Below are 18,582 nucleotides of genomic sequence, written 5' to 3' on the forward strand. Positions count from 1 at the left end.
GCTTCATGTTCAGCTGAAAAGAAATGTGTATGCTGTGGCTGTTGGGTGAAATGTTTTATAAATGTGAGGTCCATTTAGCTTATGGTATCATTTATCTCCAGTATCTCTTTATTTTTGATCTAGATAACCTGTCTAGTGATGACAATGAAGTGTTAAAATGCCAATTAAAGTGGTACAGTGCATTTCCCTTTAGGTTTAGCAGTCTCTGTTTTATATATTTGGGTGCTCTGACACTGGATGCATACATATATAATTGTTATATCCTCTTAATGAACTGATCATTTTAATACTACACTGACCTGTCCCTTTTTAAAGATTTTAGCTTAAAGTCTTTCAATATTTATTGTAATTTGTGATTTATATGTAATTTATATATAATCATTATACATCTCAGTATAGTTTTACATTTGTTTTTAGGTTTTTGCCATAGGGCATGTGTACTTATCAGAGAAAGACAGTTAGAGGAGAAGTGACAAATCACCCCTCCAGGGGATGGCCATGCCACAATCCCTTCACCTCCATTCTCCTCTGGGGATTTTGAGCACATACATACACATGCCTGGCCTGATTTTCAAGTCACCAATTCTGAATTTGAACTGTGATCAGCTATGTGGGAGTCCAGCACCTTAACCCTATGCCACCTGCTGGCCCTGGGCACAGTACAGTTTTTTTAAATATGTACATGACATGTAATAAACAAATTGAGGATATGAACATATTCATCACCTTCAACACTTAATATTACATTATGTTGTGAACATCTGAAATTCTCTACTGGTTATTTTGGAAGTATATACTGAATCATCAATGATGTTCTTTACTGTGAAATACAGTTCTGAATAAAAACAGTGATTAAACATCAAGCAACAAAGTCTCATAAATTAATGTGGATGGATTTTTTAAACAAAAATAATCTTAATACAGTCAATGAAAGAAGAATTTGTAATTTCCATGTAGATTGTGGGAGATTAAAATTTATAATCTAAAAAGATCTGTGGTATCCATCATTGGTTTAGTTAAAGATAGAAAATATCGATGGTATCAATCATTGCTCTAGTTAGAGATAGGTAAAATCATATGTAACAGCTCATTAGAAAGAGATAGAAAAAGAAACTTACTCACTCACTGTGAGTTCTTGTAAGACCATACTACTGTACTATATATATAAAGAAACGAGTCCTTGTAAAAGCAAAAATAAACTTGGAAAGAAATGTTTAAAAGAGAATACATGGTAAAGTTAGTGGTTTGGTTTGGTTTTATAATGTTTGTTTGTTTGTTTTGTTGTTGTTGCTGTTGTTGTTTTAAACTTTCTTTAAATTCATTCCCAAGAAAGATGCAGCTACTTGTAAAATTTTGGACTTTTCTTACATTACCTCATTTTATACGTAGAGTACTGTTTGTAATATGCAATATGAAACCTGTGGGGACAACTATCTATAAAACGATTGGTAAATTTGTATTTAAACTTACTTGTATGTAAAATAATTGAATCTGCATTTTTAACCTTTTAGTTGAGAATTTAGTCCTCACATTCAATGTTATTATCAATATGTGAGAAATTATCCTTCCCTCCCCCTGATTTTGTGTTTTCTTCTATTTGTTTCCCTTTAGCTTTCCTGGTGTAGTAGTACCTTAAGTATTTCCCAAAGAGCTGGTTTCATTTTGGTGAATTCTTTCAGCATTTTGTTTATCTGGAAATGATTTTATTTCATCTTCCCATTTCAAGGATAATCTTGCTAAGTATAGTACTCTTGGCTGATATTTTTTCCAGAGCTTTAAATATGTCTTCCCATTCTTTTCCTGCCTACATTGTTTCAGTTGAGAAAGCTGATGTTTGTCTAATGGAGTAATCTTGTAAGTAACTTGGCATTTCTCTTTTGCCACTTTTAGAATGTTACCCTTGTCTTTGATTTTTACTAATTTGGTAGTGATATGCCTTGGGGAGGATCTTCCTATATCTATTTGGTGTCCTTTGTATCTCCTCAATTGGGATGTCCACATGCTTCTCTAAATTTGGAAAACTTTCAGCTAATATATATATTTTTTTTGGGGGGGGGGAGATTTTCACTATAGGGCGCGTGCGCTCGCCAGACAAGACAGACAGAGAGAGACATAGAGACAGAAAGCGAGAAATCACCCCCCAGGGGGGATGGTCACGCCGCAATCCCTTCTCCTCCATTCTCCTCTCGGGATCTTGGGCACGCGCGCACACGCGCCCGGCGTGAGATTTAAGCCACCGGGTCCGAGACGTGAACCGCGGTCGACTACGTGGGAGTCCAGCGACATAGCCATTACGCTAACTGCTGGTTCCTCAGCTAATATATTTTGAAAGATGTTTTCTATGCCTTTGTATCTTTGCCTTCTGGAACACCTATTATGCTTATACTCGACTGTTTAATGGTTTCCTTTATATTGTTCTCATTTGAATTTAATTTATTCTTGTAAAGAATAATTTATTATTATTTTTATTTGCTATAAGAACAAAATACTCACCAGAGAGAGACATAGAAAAAGTGAGAAAACAAGCCACTATGTCCAGGACTTGAACTGCAGTCGGCCATGTGGGAGTCTAGTACCTTAACAGCCATGTCCCCCTTGTCCTCATTTTTAATATTTATTCTTCTGTGGAGAGCGGCCATTCTGAACAATTATGGTGCCCTTAAGACACATGCAAAAATGCGGTTCTGAGTTTCATTTGCATGTCATGAAAGCAATTAACATATGAACATGCTAGCTGCATGCTGTTATTGATTCTGCAGAGCAGTATCAGGTTAAAGAAAGTCACATGCTTATCAGAATCAGCCCCAAAAGATCAGAGAAATTACATGACACCAGACATTCTCACATCATCAGCCTATTAACATCTGGAAACAACTGGCTTTGCATACCATTTCCACTTCCCCCACTTTCTGCCCTATAAAATAATAAACCTAAGACTGGTTCAGGGTCATGGCTTTTTCCATCAGAGAAGTCAGGCCCACCTGATCCTCGCTTTTCTTTGTGTGTTTATTTTTATGTTTATTTCTAATCCACAGACCACGCCCCCCACTCAGAAAAATGTGTTCTGCTGAGCAGGTCCCAGCTTTCTTCTGTTGTTTTTGATGACTTAAACTAAAGCAGAGGTTTTTTTCTTCCATGTCAAGGATTCTTTCTTTTGCATGGTCTAATTTGCTGTTGATACTTTTTGAGGGATGTTTTGATTTCCTGCATCATATTCTTTTTTTTTATTTTACATTTTTATTTTTAATTTGCTATAAGGCATGGGCACTCATGAGAGAGAGAGAAAAAGTGAGAAAGCAAGCAACCAGGTCCAAGATTCAAACCGAAGTCAGCCATGTGGTAGTCCAGCACCTTAACCACCAAATCACTTGCTGCCCCCCTGCAATATATTCTCTCCAGAAATTGTTTGGTTCTTTTTCAGTGTGTCTATGGCCTTATGGACTTACTCCTTCAAGTCATGGAATGATTTCCTCATCTCCTGGAATTGGTTGTCTATTTTCTCTTGCATCTGATTGAGTTTCGTTATGAGTATTCCAAATTCTTTTTCTGACAGTTCTGCAATCTCTTTTGTTTTATCCATTATTGGTGAGGATTTACAATCCTTTCAGAGGGAGGTATTTCCTGATTTTCTCCTATTTCTTGGGGGCTCTGCTTTCATTTTTAGTCATCTGGTGGTATACTTACCTCCTCCTAGTTCTTTGGAGTTAGGTTTCTGAAGCTGTATGCTCCTGCACTTCCCTATGATATGTGTATAAACTCTGGGCCAATTTCCCTCCTCTACTATAGGTAGGAGTGAGGAATATACAGTAAGAATTTAGGGTTCAGATTTTCAGACCGTAGTTTCTCTCCTTTTACTGCTAAGGGAATTATGGGAAAAGAATTCCTCCCAAGTCTCCAATTTGCAGATGTTTAGTTCCTGTATACCCAAACTGAACTGTTCCCAATCTGGATAGAGGTTGAGCTGACAGGTAGAATGTAACGTGGTAGACCACTCCATAGTTTGTTTGCATGCCATGCAGGCTAGGTAGGGGGCCCTGCTGATAAGCTCAAACCCAGAGGCTTGACTTGGACCTACCTGTTGGTCCTGCCTGGGTAATGGACAGAACTGCATCAGCATGTAGGGCAGCAGCACTTGTCTTCTGTTTCTGAGATTACAGGGTCTCCCTGTTGCTCTTCTATCTCTGAGATTGCAGGAACCACATTATTCATTTCTTCTAAGACCCTGTTTCAGAAAATTAACCTGGCTTAGGGGGCCATCAATGTGTAAATCAGGAACAAGAGCTGATCAGGAGGGCCTGAGTTTTGGACTATACTAGACCAGAAGACAGGGCTGCAAGCCAGTTGAATAGAAGCCCATTAGTTCTGTTCTCTACCTCTTCATTACCCAAATGCCAGGAGAAGTCTCTCCAGAGAAGGCAGACAGGGATATTTGAGAAGTTAGGAGCCCTAGAAGGAACTTGAGCACCAGTTTACAAACTCCTTGCCCAGTTCTACAGGGAGCCCTGTGCCTGTCTCCAAGAGCTCCTGTATTCATGTCCAGTGATAGGCTGTGGTGGATGAAATGCAGGGCAGCCTCAGGGACAGAGATAGGACCTAGTGACCAAAAAGCTGGATTAGCAGGTTTATCAGTCTGGCCCTTTCAAAGGCAAGAAGGCATTTAACCTTGTTTATCTTAATCTTCAAATTCTTTCCTTGAAAACAAGCCTGCCCTGGAAGGGCCAGAGGGCCCAGAAGTGGCTTGCCTTCCTTTGAGTAGGCCTCAGGTCCCAAGTGCAGACCTTCCACACAGAGGTCAAGGGCTGAGACCTCAGACAAGCTGCCCAGACTGTGTGTCTTTGTGTCAGTCGCAGAAGTCAGCAGTGAAGCAGCACAGTGAGAACAGCCAACGAACAGCAAGTAGGAATTGCTAAAAGCACTAGACCATGGTTTACTAGTTGTGTGACCTTAGGAAGCCAGTTATCTTTCTGCACAAGTTCCTCAACATGTGAAAGGGGAATAGTCCCCACATCATGAAGTGCAGATTAAATTGCATAAAATGTTAAATTCTTGGCCCACAAACATTTGTTTGTGGTTTCTGCCCTGATAAAGGATTTTAGACACCAGTAATTATCCTCACAGACCCCAATTCCATTGGGTCTATTCTTGGGGCAGTCTATTCTTTATAGTCTGTGTAGTCATTGGGTGGGTTGTATGAGTCGGGGTGTATGCCTATAACCACTCCAATCTGTGCATACAACCCCTCCCCTGCCCCCTGCCTATAGCATATCATGTTAAGGAGGAGTCCATATGGAGTCTCATTGCTCCCAGGAGTGGTGGAGAGCCATCGTGTCGTGTCCCCTTTCTTTAAGATGAGCTGCCACACAGACCTCACTCCTGAAGGTTGCTACCCACAGGATTTCTCCCTCTCTAGACACATGGCAGTCCTCCACCTACTCACGGGGAGTGAAAGTCCATTCCCACTGGAAACACTCCTCTAGCTCGGAGGAGACCATGCTGCCACTTCCAGGAAGATAGCGTACTGCTATCATCCCTGGATTTCTAGACTCCAAACCTGCACCCAGCACTCTGGGGTGACAGGTTTGGTTGTGTCCTCAGCTGGCAGTGTTCTATTGGGGACAATCTGATTTCAGGCTGCAAGTACAATTTGAAATGTGAGACTAACCTTAAATGTATTACACATGAAGATTATTGTCATGATACACTGTTACAGAATAAGGTTTTATTACAAAGCTGTCTAGGGTTTGGAAGGATAAATGTTTTGGGAAACACCCAAAATTGGGGACTTACTGATGCTGCTCGAAGTCCACCTTCCATATAGTGAGACAGTGGGGAGATCTGATGACCACCTGGAATGGCTAGCTCACCGAGATCAGGCTCAGAGAACTCAGGTTAACACAGCAGCTGGAGACAAAGGTAAAACAAGAGATCCACAGACCACACAGCAAATGGCACAGACAGCTGGGTTAGAGGAGCAGCTAAAACTCTGACTAGCCATGCACATTAAGTCTGTGGCTTTAAAGGTTCACTTTGAGTTCCATCTGCCTCTGATATAGTGCACAGAGTGGAGCCAGGCAGCAGGTTGCTGAGTTGCATACAAACCTACCAGTGAAGAGAGCAGAAAGACAATTGGTCAGGAAGTCTTATACAAACCTACCAGTGAAGAGGAGAGCAGAAAGACAATTGGTCAGGAAGTCTTACTACAGGGGACAAATTGGAGACCTTCGACCAACAGTGTGTGAGGTGAGTGAGGGGCATCAAGTACGTACTCCCAAGCCAGACCCGGGCTCCAGTCCCAGCTCTCCCACAACTCACCATGTGTCCTTGGAACCTTCCTTTGCTGAGTGGCCTCATTTGTCATGACAGCACCTGCTGAGGGAGCAGGTGCAAGATCGAGTGAGCCTAAATGTGTAAAGGGTTTACACATGGCCTGGACCATGGCAGGCAAGTGCTCAGCACATGTTAGCTATTGCGTCACCTGTCATTCAGGGAACACAGTGTGGATGACCATAGACAGAGGGCTAGCAATGCACAAGGAAAAGTGACAAACTTGGTGTGGCTTTAACATATGAAAGGCTTACTATTTCAATCTGATTTCCATTTTGCTTAATAACTACTTTCATAACTACACTACCGCTTCCTAAAGGTCCTAAACTGTGACTTGAACTGTTCTGCTCCACCGATTGGTCCTCACTGGCAGTGTGTTTTGTCCACGCTTGACTGACTGAAAAGCCCAACTTCCCCCAAGACTCAGATTCCTTACCTGCCCCCCAGAACCAAAGTTTCTGCCTTTCTCCTTTCATTGTTTTTACTCAGCAAACCTCTGGAATTACACTTTCCATCCCTGAGGAGCTGTTGACAATTCATTGTGAGACCAACCCAGAGTCTACACAGGAGGGACCTTCCACCTTCTCCCCTTGAAGCCCCCCACAGTGGCTATGATTACTGAATGTCTTTCTGAGCTGCCCTGGCATATTTTCCAGCCTGAGCAAACACACACCACCCTCGCTTCATTGACGGAGATAGACCATGCATGTGAAAGTCAGAGAGAACCTTCAGTGCTGTGTATTCAGCTGCACTAAGGCCTGCTGCACCCTCTGCAAAGCCTGGAATTTCAGGACCTGGGACGGCTAAGCCTTGATAGGAACTTGCTATCAAGGCATTTTCCCGTATCATTTGAAAATTTAGAACAGAAAAAGTACTGGCTAATGACAGTCTTCCAACAAAGGTAGACTCACTGGAACTGTCCACAAGTTCAAAGAAGGAATGGCAGGAATGTGGAGGAAATGAGCTGCAGGCCGGAGGACTTTCTCCCTTTGGCTGTGAGCCTCTGGAGTCACATTCTTCTGGTTTGCCTGAGGGAAAGGTAATCTGTCAGGATCTCTTATTCCAAACAAAAGGACCCAGGTAGAGGGACCAAATAAAGAGGCCTAAATACAGTTTCGAAAGAAAAATCACACTAAAAAGTGTGATTTACTAAAATTATGAAATTATGCCTCAGTAAGCAATTTATGCAAAGACTTTGAGAAATTACTAAAATTAGAAAATCCCATTTACATATGGGGTACTCCTAATTAGAATAAAGGGACCGGAGAGCTGCAGGGAAGCTGTGTGAGTAGGATGTTTGAATACACGGTGGGGGTGGGGACGACAGGACGGGACCCTGAGGGGATGGTGGATGGAGCTCTGGGCAGGCAATAGCAGTCAGCTGTGGGGGCCCAATGACAGGCCACTGAGGGACCCAGAGAGGAACAGCAAGAGGAAGCCATGTCCACCTTTAAGATCGGAGGCAAGAGAGGAGATCACCCAAGTCCTAGGGGAAGCCCAGCCAAGAAAGTTCCATCAACAGGGAGTGATGGAGATGCCTGGATCTCCACCTGCTTCCACTGGCTGAGCCCAGAGTGGTCCTTGGTCATCAACAGAACCCAAGGCCCAAGGCCTAAGGAAGGATCAGCCTCCAGAAGGTAGGACAGAGAATGAGTCTCAGGACAACAGAATGATCATTACATGTCCCATCCCTGGAGAAGTAACCTGGTTTCTGGTATAGGGTAGAAGGCATGGTGCCTGCCATGAGAACAAGAGACACTGTGCAGACTGCAGACAACCACTCGAGTGGAGTTTAGGGAAAAGGGGCAAACAAGGGGGTACTTGTTTGGAACAAGGGATTCTGACATAGAACAGGCTTCCTCTCTTGCTATTTTCTAGACTGGGCAGTTTGGCTTTCTTAGAACTTCGCAACCATCCAGAATACCAGTGACTACTCCCCACTTTCTTTTTTGAGAAGCTGGTCCCAGGGCTGGAGGCTGAAATGCCACCAGGGCCCACTTTCTCTAGCAGTTCCCAGCCATTCAGAGTTTCTTGAGGACCCAGAGCCAAGTTCTGAAGAAAACAAGTAAAAATCATGAAAGAGTTGAGATGCCCATTGGGTGACACGTTTATTGAAAGGAAATCTTGCTTTATCCAGGAATTCTCTTACACGGAGGTAGCTACAACAAGAATGTCTCTTCCACATGACAACCCAAAACAACCAAACCATACCAAAAGCAGAAACCCAATAGAATAAGCCAACTGGCATCGTACAATGATACTCAAAAGTAGGAAAAATAATTATAAAAGATATGATTGTCTCTTCAGCATTGCATTTGGCCACATAATTGTTTTTACAGAAAATAATTATTTTCTTTATAAACTAGCTAAAGAAAATACTCGAGCAAGGTTAGTTCTTAAAGCAATACATGGGGTGGAGGGGTGGGGGGGGACGTACACATAATGAAATCAAAAAATGATAATATGTTGGAACTAAAAAGGATCTCGGGCCCTAACCCTTGTTTTGTTCCAGCAATCCATGGCTCTGAGAGCAAGCGTCCTGTCAAGGTCCCCAGGTAAGATGAGTTGAGCTTTAAAGCACCCCTCCTAACTCCCAGTCCAGTGTCATTCCCATCATGCTATGCTGGGTGCATCCGGCTCATTGCCAACTCCATTTTAGGTAGGATGGCCCAATTGTTCAAATTTACGACTGCCTTTCTAGAGTAAGGATGTAAGTATCTTGAATGGTGACTTTGCTCTCCTCCTATGCACAGCTCTGCTTCTTGGAGCCAGGCTCAATGCTACTAGAAGGAATCGGCCAGAAGGAGGGACAGTTCCTCACAAACCAGACACTTCCTCCCAGAGTTCTCGGTCCTGCTGACCTTTCTCATCTCACCTCTCTACACAGGAGTAGACTGAAGCATTTCTATTGTCCAGTGATGGCGGAAGCAGGAGAGAAATAAGGGAAACAAAAAATAATCCCTGCCAAGGTGCCAGTCGGTGGCACGGTGTTTAAGTGGCTGGATCCCACATGGTCAACTGTGCGATTTGAGTCCCAGACCTGGTGGCTTGAGAAACACACCGGGTGCATGTGTGTGCGCGCCCAAAAATCCCAGGAGAAAAACAGAGGAGAAGGGATTGTGGCCATCCCGCCCAGGGGAGTACTTTCTTATTTTCCCTCTTTCTGATTCTCTAGTAAGCACATGTACCCTACAGCAAATTTTTTTAAAAAAGAAAAAATCCCTGTGAGTTACAGTGAGCCAGTCAACCAACCACAGGCCTGACACATCCCAAAGAGGACAGGGGTTCCAGGGCTGGGGACAAAGGTTCTAAACCTCCACATCAACTGAACTGTCAACTATCATCCCCCTTCCCCTCACTGCTACATTCCCAGTGCCAAAGTCTCTGTCTGATAAACCACAGGTGCCCTACAAATTTTGTTAAATGAATAAATTGCTAAAGGGAGAGACGCACTTCATACCCCAAATATTGGGTTGTCGGAAAAGTCATGCCACATTTTTGCATAGAAAAACAGAAAAGATACATCACGACTTTTCCGACATCCCAATAAATAAGCACAGGCAAGAACCACGCCCAGGTATGGTGAAAGGGGGTTCCGGGTGTCCATTCTTACACTGGCTGATCACTCTGAATTCTGCTGGGTGAGCTTTAGACCTGGGAAGGTGGGACCCCGTCATGGAGATCTTTGGTCCACAGGCCTCTTATCTATAGGGATACTTGGGGACGCTGCCATCTCTTCCCCGCACACGTAACTAACTCCCAGAGTCCTCTCGGCTGCTTTCCTACTGAGTTGCCTGTCCCACACCCCAGCCTGTGGGCATGCCAGGAAACAGTCACAACACAAAGTGACACAGGGAGGCCAGGAGGAAGTCCCAGGATAGCCAGTAACCTCCCAATACCATGCTCCTTGTAATTCTGCCCCAGCCACGTGGCAATGCCCCCTGGCCTCACCCATCCCCAGCCACCTCATTCTTGCTACCTTGGCCTCAGATAATTCTGCCCCAGCCACGTGGCACTGCCCCCAGGCCTCACCCATCCTCAGCCACCTCATTCTTGCTACCTTGGCCTCAGAAGCTGGAAGGAACCTTCCAGTTTACAAAGACAAAGACACTTCTGCCTTTCTTTTCTCCCTTCCCAGACTAGATCTAAGATCCTGTTCAACTTACCTCTTGCCTACACATCCTTAGCTTTCAAGAACTTTCTGTCTTCTCCTTCTGTCTTCTCCCACACCCCCACCTACCTACTTATCACCTTCCCCTCCCATTTCTCATGACTTTAATGGACGCTTCCCATCTTGATCTTACACCCAAGTCTAGAACCTTTTCCCTCGGGCCCTGCTCCTCCCCCTCATCCCAAAGCCACCTCGCTCGGGGGCTAAGGGGGACAGAGCTTGGACGCTATGGGAGCAGGGAGGTAAGGACCCACAGGACATGACAATAGGGCCCATATCATTTGTTAAATCCTTACTTACAAGTGTCCCCACTGCTTGAATGTGGGGGAAAAATTGCAGTCGGTGACTGGGATTTGGTCTCAGCATGGCTTAGAAGTATAATACCATTCTAATAAAAGAAGCGACCAAGGCCATAGATACAGCCCCTGGATACAATGGAGTCTCTCCCCGTCAGTCTGCGTTGTTTACCCGAACCATGTGAATTTCTATCATCAGTGTTGTTCATTATCGCTGCCAAAATTCCTTTTCTTCAGCTCCGATTTCCAAAGTGACCTTTCATCTACCTTCTTTTTCTCTTGCCTCTGCTCCTTAATACTTAAAATCTAGTAGCTTGGTATTTTTAAGAATACTCAATACAGATGTGTGAACTTTACAAACAAGCCACCCTGCAAAGCCTCTGTAGCATGTGATGTAAATGGTAATGGCAGAGAGCCGCGCAGAACAGGAGCTTCATCCTGCTTCTACTTTCCAGAGCCCCCAGTGGGGGGTGACTGCTCCTCCTCAGGTACCCCAGCGTTTTAAACTGCAATAGCTCCCTGTCTGAGACCCAAGAGCCTCCTACCCACGTGGGGACCCTAGAGAGGAACGCAGCATTGAGAAAGTGGCATGCCCTGTGAGGAGGCGGCAATGGGTCTCAGCTCCAGGAGGATGCTCCTGTTCCTGTCTCCGGCTTGGGGCAGCTGCAGAGCTCCTGGTAAGGATGGGCCATGTCAACAACCCCGGAAGTGGCCTCAGATCTGGCTGGCGGCGCTGTCCTTGGGGAAGGTGTAGCTCAGTGGTGCCTCATAGAGGCTCCCTCCATCAGTGCTGAGGTCATCGTCGTCATCCATGTCGTCCAGCACTTTATTCGGCCGTTTCTTCAGTCTGTTGAAACAACAAGGGACATGTTTCCCGGCCCTGATTTGGGGATGCAGGGAGAGTCTTGGGTTCCTGTGCCAAGGGTGTTTGGTATAAGTATAGGAACTTAATAGGCCTGCACCGCACAGCTGCTTCAGAAACAAGGCGCACACTGCCCGCCCTTCAGCACAGGGGGTTAGTGCTGACAGTATAACTGAGTTCTCCTTTTGCCTCAAGTTCAAATATGGCTTGGCACTGTCTTTGATCCCTTAATTTAAAATGTGCACCATGGGTTGTATGCATTAATTTCTATCTCTTTGAATACTGCATGAAATGTTTATCTTAATCACTGAGACTATGCATCCCCTTACATGTTGCACCTTAATGCCGACCTTCAGACCAGTTTCCTGATAGGTCCTATTTTATAGGATTCTCAGTGGGCGGGATCCTCCTGTCAATCTGTTACTATAAGAGAACTACCTGGACAGCCAGCCAAGAGCCTCAGGACACAACCAGCCTCCAAGAGGCTCAATTCTAGGATAAGATTAGGTGCATGCTCCTCTGTAATGCCCCTGGGGCAGAGGAGGTGACCTAGCCAGTTCCTGAACCCACCTTTCCTACTTTTTTTTTTTAATAAATTTTTATTTTATTATTATTATTACTATTGTATCTTTCCTATCTTAAAACCTCACAGGAGATCTGCTCTCTGCCAAAACCAGGCTTGGGAAGTCCTACTCCTCTTTAGAATACAAATGAGAGGCCAGCAGATGGCATAGCAGTTACATCATTGGACTCCCACATGGTAGACAGTGGTTCGAGTCCTGGACCTGGTGGCTTGAAAATCACGCCAGGCGTATGTACGTGTGTGTGCCCCCAAGATCCTGGGAAGAGAATGGAGAAGTGATTGTGGCATGGCTATCTCTCCTAGGGACTGATTTTTTACTTTTCCTCTCACTATCTCTGCCTCTGTCTGTCTGTCTCTCCCTCTCTGTCTCCCCGTGAGCACATGCATCTTAAGGCAAACAGATCAACTTTCTTGTTTCTCCCTGAGTCAGATAAAGGCAGAAGTCATAAAGACTGGTCCAGGAACTGTCCCTTCATGGGCAGATATGAGCTAATCTTACCTGCTGTTGGCCTCAGTTTCCCCTTTTGGTCCATGGGGGAATACCTGCCAGCTAGCCTGGGACTTTGGTATAAGGAGGACACACAGGTCGATTGAAGTGGATGTAGCTACGTCTCTGGGGTGGGATGACCCCAGAAGAGAACACTGAGGAACTGGCTTGAGACACCCAGAGGGAGAATGGGCCAGCAGCATCAAGCTCTCCTCAGATGTCTGTGGGATCATCAGCCCCTGGGGGCCTCCACATTTGCCCACCTTAAGTCCTTCTTCAAGGAACTGAGCTGCCCCTGCAGCTGCTCGTTCATATCCATCTGCTCCTCCAGCTCCCGCTGCAGCTTCTTTTTAGAACTTTCCAGTCTGTCGATTTCCTCCTCGGCCGCCTCCACCTGTCGCTTCATTGCTTTCAGGCGCAAGCTCAGCTGCAGGAGAGAGAGTATGCTGAGTCCCTGTGCTTGACGGCCCAGGCCAGCGGATGGAGAACAGCCCCAGGACAGAGCTGGCAGCAGCCACCTTCTCCCCAGACAACCGAGTCACAGGTAATGTGACAGTCTCACAGGACAAGCAGATAGCAGCCTCCCAGACAAGATGACTTCCCAACAGCCAAGGTCAGAGTCCGAAGTGTGCTGAAAGCTCCTACTTCTGCAGACTAGAAAGCCTCACTCTCTGAAGTAACTGGAGGGGCAGGAAGGGAAGAACCAGCCTACCTCAGTTCCACCGCTGCCCCAGTGAGGCCTTGTTCCCTCTTGCTTCCACAGCTTAAGACATAAAATCTCATCTGAGGACACGCGCACACGGGCTCCCTCACCTGGTCCTTCTGATCGGTTAGCGACAAGTGCTCATCATCCACCTGCATCACCAGCTCCTTCACTTTCCGCTCTAGCCGCCGGTTGCTGAGCTGCAGGTTGGCCCTGTCCCTGGAAGGCAAACCAAGGATCTTCTCATTTCCAGCCCCACAGGGGCCCTGTCCAGGATGCAGAGGAGGGGAAGCCCCAGCCAGGGGTTGCCTAGTTGTCTCAAGGCTCAGTCAGAGGAAAATACACAACCGTTCAGAAGGAAAGGGCTGCTCATCAGACAGATGATGAACCAGAGGCTCCAAGAAGGGCAGTGACAGGTCCAAGGCTGCAGAGCCAGAGAGTGGCTGAGCTGGGACAGACCTGCCCTCACTTCTGCCATTCCCGAGCTTGACGATAAGGCAGAGTCAAAGACTGCAAGATTGCAACTGTTTGGGATCTGTTCTAGGCTGCTCCAACCCAAACCCCTAAAAGTCTTATGGAAAACAGATAAAGTGAAGTGTTAAATGCACATCACAACCCTTCTAGGAAGATGAGGGCCAGGAGACAGAACTGAGGCTGGTCAGGGTCAACCAGGGCTGGTCCTTAGCAGAGTCGGTGCCCCAGCCTCTAACAGTTCGTGAGGCAGCCTGTCCCATTTAGCGAAGGAGGAAAAGAACAGCAAGGGCTGTGGAAGAGCTATGGACTCAGGAGTGGAGGGCCTAAGCTTTAGGCCAGCTACACCAGTATCACGCCAGGTTATGGTACTCGCTCACTTACTTTGCACCTCAGCTCTCTCGTCTGTGAAAGGGAACAGTAACAGCATGGCTGTGCTTGCTCGGCCTTCCTCACAGCCGTGTGGTATCGGAAGAAACAAGGACTGTGGCAGTGCCCTGTAATGGGTTACCCTGCCCGCCAGGGCCTCTGTGCCCCAACAGGCCAGGCTTACCTCTCCTCACTCTCCAGACGGTCCTCCAGCTCCGCGATCCTGGCCTCCATCTGCACCACTAGCCCCTCTTTGCTGGACCTGTAGGAACCTTCCAGGTGGATAATCCGGCTCTTTAAGTCTTTGTTCTGGAATGAGATGGGGAGACTGTGAGGGACTGCCAAGCTGTCTGTACAGAGCAGAACAGATGTGAGGTGGAGCCAGGGGGTTGTTCTGTGCCTGCGATGAGGCTGCTTTCCATACTGGAATATGTGGCCCCCAGAGCCGCTTCCAGAGAAAAACCTTGAACTCAAAGAAGAGATTCTAACACAGTCCTTTATAAGCCTGAATGACATCTCTGCCATGTCCTAAGACTCTCAGACATCAAACGGGCTTGGGCTTGTCCTCTCATAAGCTTAGTAGGGGTAAAGGAGGACATGATCCCTTAGTGAAGAATTAATATGAGTAGTCTGAAAAAGAAATAAGGGCCCAGTGAAGCCTCCTTAGCCACTCACGTGTCTGATGACACCGATTCTTTTCCATTTCTTTTCATTGGCATTTAGCCCTCATTGGAATGTTCTAGCCCAAAGCCACAGGGAGGGAGGGAGGGAGGGGCTCGTGGGGCCAGCTGCCTCACCTGTCTCTCCAGGGAAATCTTGTCACACTCCAGGTCTTGCTTTGCAGCTCTTTCCTGAAGGAGCTCGTTCCTCGTCTGCTCCATCTATAACAAGCAGAGCAAAAATCCAGAGCTTAAAGGGATTGTTCCCATGTCCTCTGGCCCGAAACGGATCCTAGGTGCTGAATTCCAACACCCATTACTCCTCTCCATGAGGGGGGCTGAACAACGGGCCTCTCGTGCCCTCTCCATAGATACAGGATCTGTCTCCTAAATAATCCTGATGACTGAGAAGGTAATGATCAAAAATAACAGAGCTAACCTTGCTGTTGTAGGGTGACCTATGTCCCCTCCCAGAAAGGTACACTGGCACTCTAATCCAGTACCTCCAACCTGCAATATGACCTTATTTAGAGATTTTTTTTATTCCTCTTTCCTATAGCGTGCATGTGCTTGCCAGAGAGAGACTAATGAACAGAGAGAGGGAAACTGGTGAGAGCCTGGTGAGATTTTTAAGCCACTGGGTCCAGGGGTCAAACTGCAGTCAGACACGTGGGATCCAGCGCCTTTATAACCACCACACCACTCTGTGGCTCCCAGAAATGGGCTCTTCCAGAGGCGATCCACTTAAAACTAGGTCCTTAGAGTAGGCCTCATCCAGTATGATTAGTGTCCTTACACAAAGGGGAGATGCAGATCCAGAGACAGACACGCACAGACGGAAGACCGCTGGGTGAAGACAGAGACACAAGCAAACACTATGTGAAGACGGAGGACTGGAATGATGTGTAGGAGTGAAACGAGATCAGAGGCAGAGACCCCACTCTCTTTCCAGAACTGTCCAGCAGAGGGTGGCCTGAAGAAATCAGGAGAATTGAGGCCACCAATAAAATAAAGCAACCATTTACTACTTAAGGGCGAGAAACAAATTCTGGTGGCAACATGACTGAGATGCACGCACGAGGCCCTGGACCCCAGGGCCCGGGAAGCTTTGGATATGGGCTCCCTGTCCTGGTCTCAGGTTATATTTTTGCCACCTATCTGGCACCTTAAGGAGGGTAGAAGGTACACTCACCCTTTCTCATCATCCCCCCTGGACAGCAAGAACTAGGGGCTTGGGAATAATAATTAGAGTACCACCAGGGACAGGCCGGCGCTGGCTCCCTGGTTCCTGTTACCCTGACCATGCTGTGTGCACAGGACACGGTATGGCTGGCCCTGAGCGGGTAAGGAGGACTGGTAATCAATAAGGTCCCTAATCCCACAGGAGGAAAAGGGTCCTGTGCTCCTAATCATAGGGTACCTACATGGTCAAAAAAATTATCCCATTTTTAAATTCCTAACTGGCAGGCCTCTAAGTCATGGGGGCTGAGTTGCACAGCCACAGAAACTGCAGACTGGCAGGTACAGAAGTAACCAGAATCAGCAGGGGCTCAGGTGTTCACTGCTCGCCACTTCACCGGCTGTCTCTCTAGACCTCCTAAGTGGAAAGGATTCCAACAGACCTGGATTCAAAGGCAGCTGCTACACGAACACCAAGACACAGGAGGGCAGTCCAGCTTGCTTGGGGCACCCTGTCTGGAACAGAGGGTCAGCAGCAGGGCATGGAACACTGCCTGTATCCCGCTTCCCCTGCCTCTGGCCCCAGAGCCCTCACAAATCATGTGTCACAGAGAAGGTGCTGGAATGATTCCCGTAACTGTTGCATGAGCACGAAGTCCAAGGGTAAAGAATGCGGGCTCACGGCCTGCTCAGTGTGGTCAACTGCAGCTGACGCCCATGCATGGAGGTCGCCAGGGTGGCTGGACCACGGGACTGAGGACGTGCCTCCTGGGGGAAACTGTTCTGTTCACGCCCCGGGGAGGGGGCCTGCACCTTGCTGAGAACATGGTGAAACTGAGAAGGGAGCAGTTCAGCAGTCGTTCAGCTGACCAGCCTCTCCTGCTTGCTATTCACCTGCACGCGACCTTGGGCACCTCACCTCTGGCCACAGGCTCTCCATCCCTGAGCAAGGAATTGAACCAGACAGCCTGGACGGGTCTCCTGAGCTAGCTTATGACATGCAGGAAGTAGGTTTTGGTGTCTTTTGTGATCTGTGGGGTGTCCTGTGGCTTTCTTGTTGAGTAAGCCAGAGGCCCCTGCCCTATCCCTAGACAAAGTTGCCACCCCATTTCTCTCGAACCTTTAGGTTTCTCCTAGAAAAACAAAAAATGAAAACAACAACAACAAAAAAAAAAAACCCTGTAGCTCAGAGGGAAAGTAAAAGGCAAGGACGGGAAAGAATTGAGATGATTTTTCAAAAAGTGAGGGGATAAGACAGGACTGTAGACTTGCAGAGAAAAACTTTGGAAATCTAGTTGCTATTGGGTGTGGGGCCAAAAATACTAGAAGAGAATGAAAGGCAAGAAGAGCAGACGTGAGGGAGGGTCTCGTTGCAGCTGGCCTTCAGTCTGGGCCTGGGGAAGGAGACGGGAAGTACCAAGAAGAAAGAGACATTCCTGTTTGTCCTCCCAGGAACACTCTGAGGCAGATGCAGTCACCCTCGTCTCCCCGGTGGGGAGCTCAGAAATGTGCTTGCGTCAGCTGAAGCAGCTTTGGGATTCTGACCCAGGCTTCCAACCAAAAGTCATATGCTCTGTTCTCCTGCTCTTCCAGCAATCCCGTAAGACTACTTAAGGACGGAAGACAAATCGGGGGCCTCAGTGCCTCTCGAGGAAGGGAAAAAATCCTCAAGGAGAGAGAGCTCTGACAGGGACTTTGGCTGCGAAAAGGAAGAAATGCCTACAGGGGGTTGGGGCAGAGGGCTGTGGAGAGCTCTGAAGTTTGCCAAGTGGTCATGTAGCCCTGGGCCAGGGCAAGGGGTTCAAGACAGACCCTGCAACTAAAAGAGGCAGCCGCTGGCCACAGCCTTGCTCCTCAGGGCCACTGGCTGAAAATCTGGATCCCACCAGGAAGCCAAGGAGGAGACCGAGGGAGACAGAAAATGAGAAAGCATGTCCTGTGCTGAAGAGCACGCAGCATGATGACATCGCCAAGGGTCTCTGGGATGCGGGACCTCCCTGGAGAGCGCCAGCTATTGATGACTCTTCAGAGGAAAAGAAATTATTTACGACTGCCCCCTCCTCCACCTCCCTTCAAAAAGTGGTAACTAAAATGGAAGTATAGGGCTAACCCCATAACTCAGCAGTTAAGGGAACCAGATCCCACACAACTGACCACAGTTCGAATCCCTGCCCAGTGACTTGAAAACACATCAGGCACGTCTGTGTGTATACATACCCCGAATCCTGATGAAGGAGAAATAGAAAATAATTACATTTGGCCACGCCCCATTAGGGGGGATGCTTTCTCTCTGACAGGTGCACATGCCCTCTGGCAAGTAAGCAAGCAAGCAAATAAATAAATAACACGGAAGTGTAAAAGAAATCAGAGTGAGGAATAGAAATAAACATGTAACCACGGAGGCGGGCTGCGACCTGGCACAGGGTCAGGTGTGCCCAGGCTGTGGCTCTGTGCTCGAGTGAGCGAGCTTGGTACAGC

The 18,582-nt window shown here is 47.0% G+C and overlaps 1 protein-coding gene and 1 long non-coding RNA gene across 2 annotated transcripts in view; one reads left to right on the forward strand and one right to left on the reverse strand.

Annotated features, from left to right (window-relative positions):
- The first annotated feature begins 9,469 nt into the window (after window positions 1–9,469).
- LOC114004780 (uncharacterized) lies at window positions 9,470–11,008 on the forward strand. Its single transcript, XR_003546858.1, has 2 exons — window positions 9,470–10,233; window positions 10,315–11,008. It is a non-coding gene; the product is annotated as an uncharacterized LOC114004780 (long non-coding RNA).
- Window positions 10,848–18,582, reverse strand: part of CGNL1 (cingulin like 1) — a gene marked incomplete at its 5' end in the record, with an annotated part of 130,329 nt that continues 122,594 nt past the window's right edge. The window contains 5 exon segments of the mRNA XM_027766013.1: window positions 10,848–11,638; window positions 12,987–13,150; window positions 13,537–13,645; window positions 14,451–14,575; window positions 15,064–15,147. Of these exon segments, the coding sequence (XP_027621814.1) occupies window positions 11,506–11,638; window positions 12,987–13,150; window positions 13,537–13,645; window positions 14,451–14,575; window positions 15,064–15,147 (615 nt within the window).

Source organism: Tupaia chinensis, unplaced genomic scaffold, assembly GCF_000334495.1.
Source record: "Tupaia chinensis unplaced genomic scaffold, TupChi_1.0 Scaffold000063_1, whole genome shotgun sequence".
Lineage (NCBI taxonomy): Eukaryota > Metazoa > Chordata > Mammalia > Scandentia > Tupaiidae > Tupaia > Tupaia belangeri.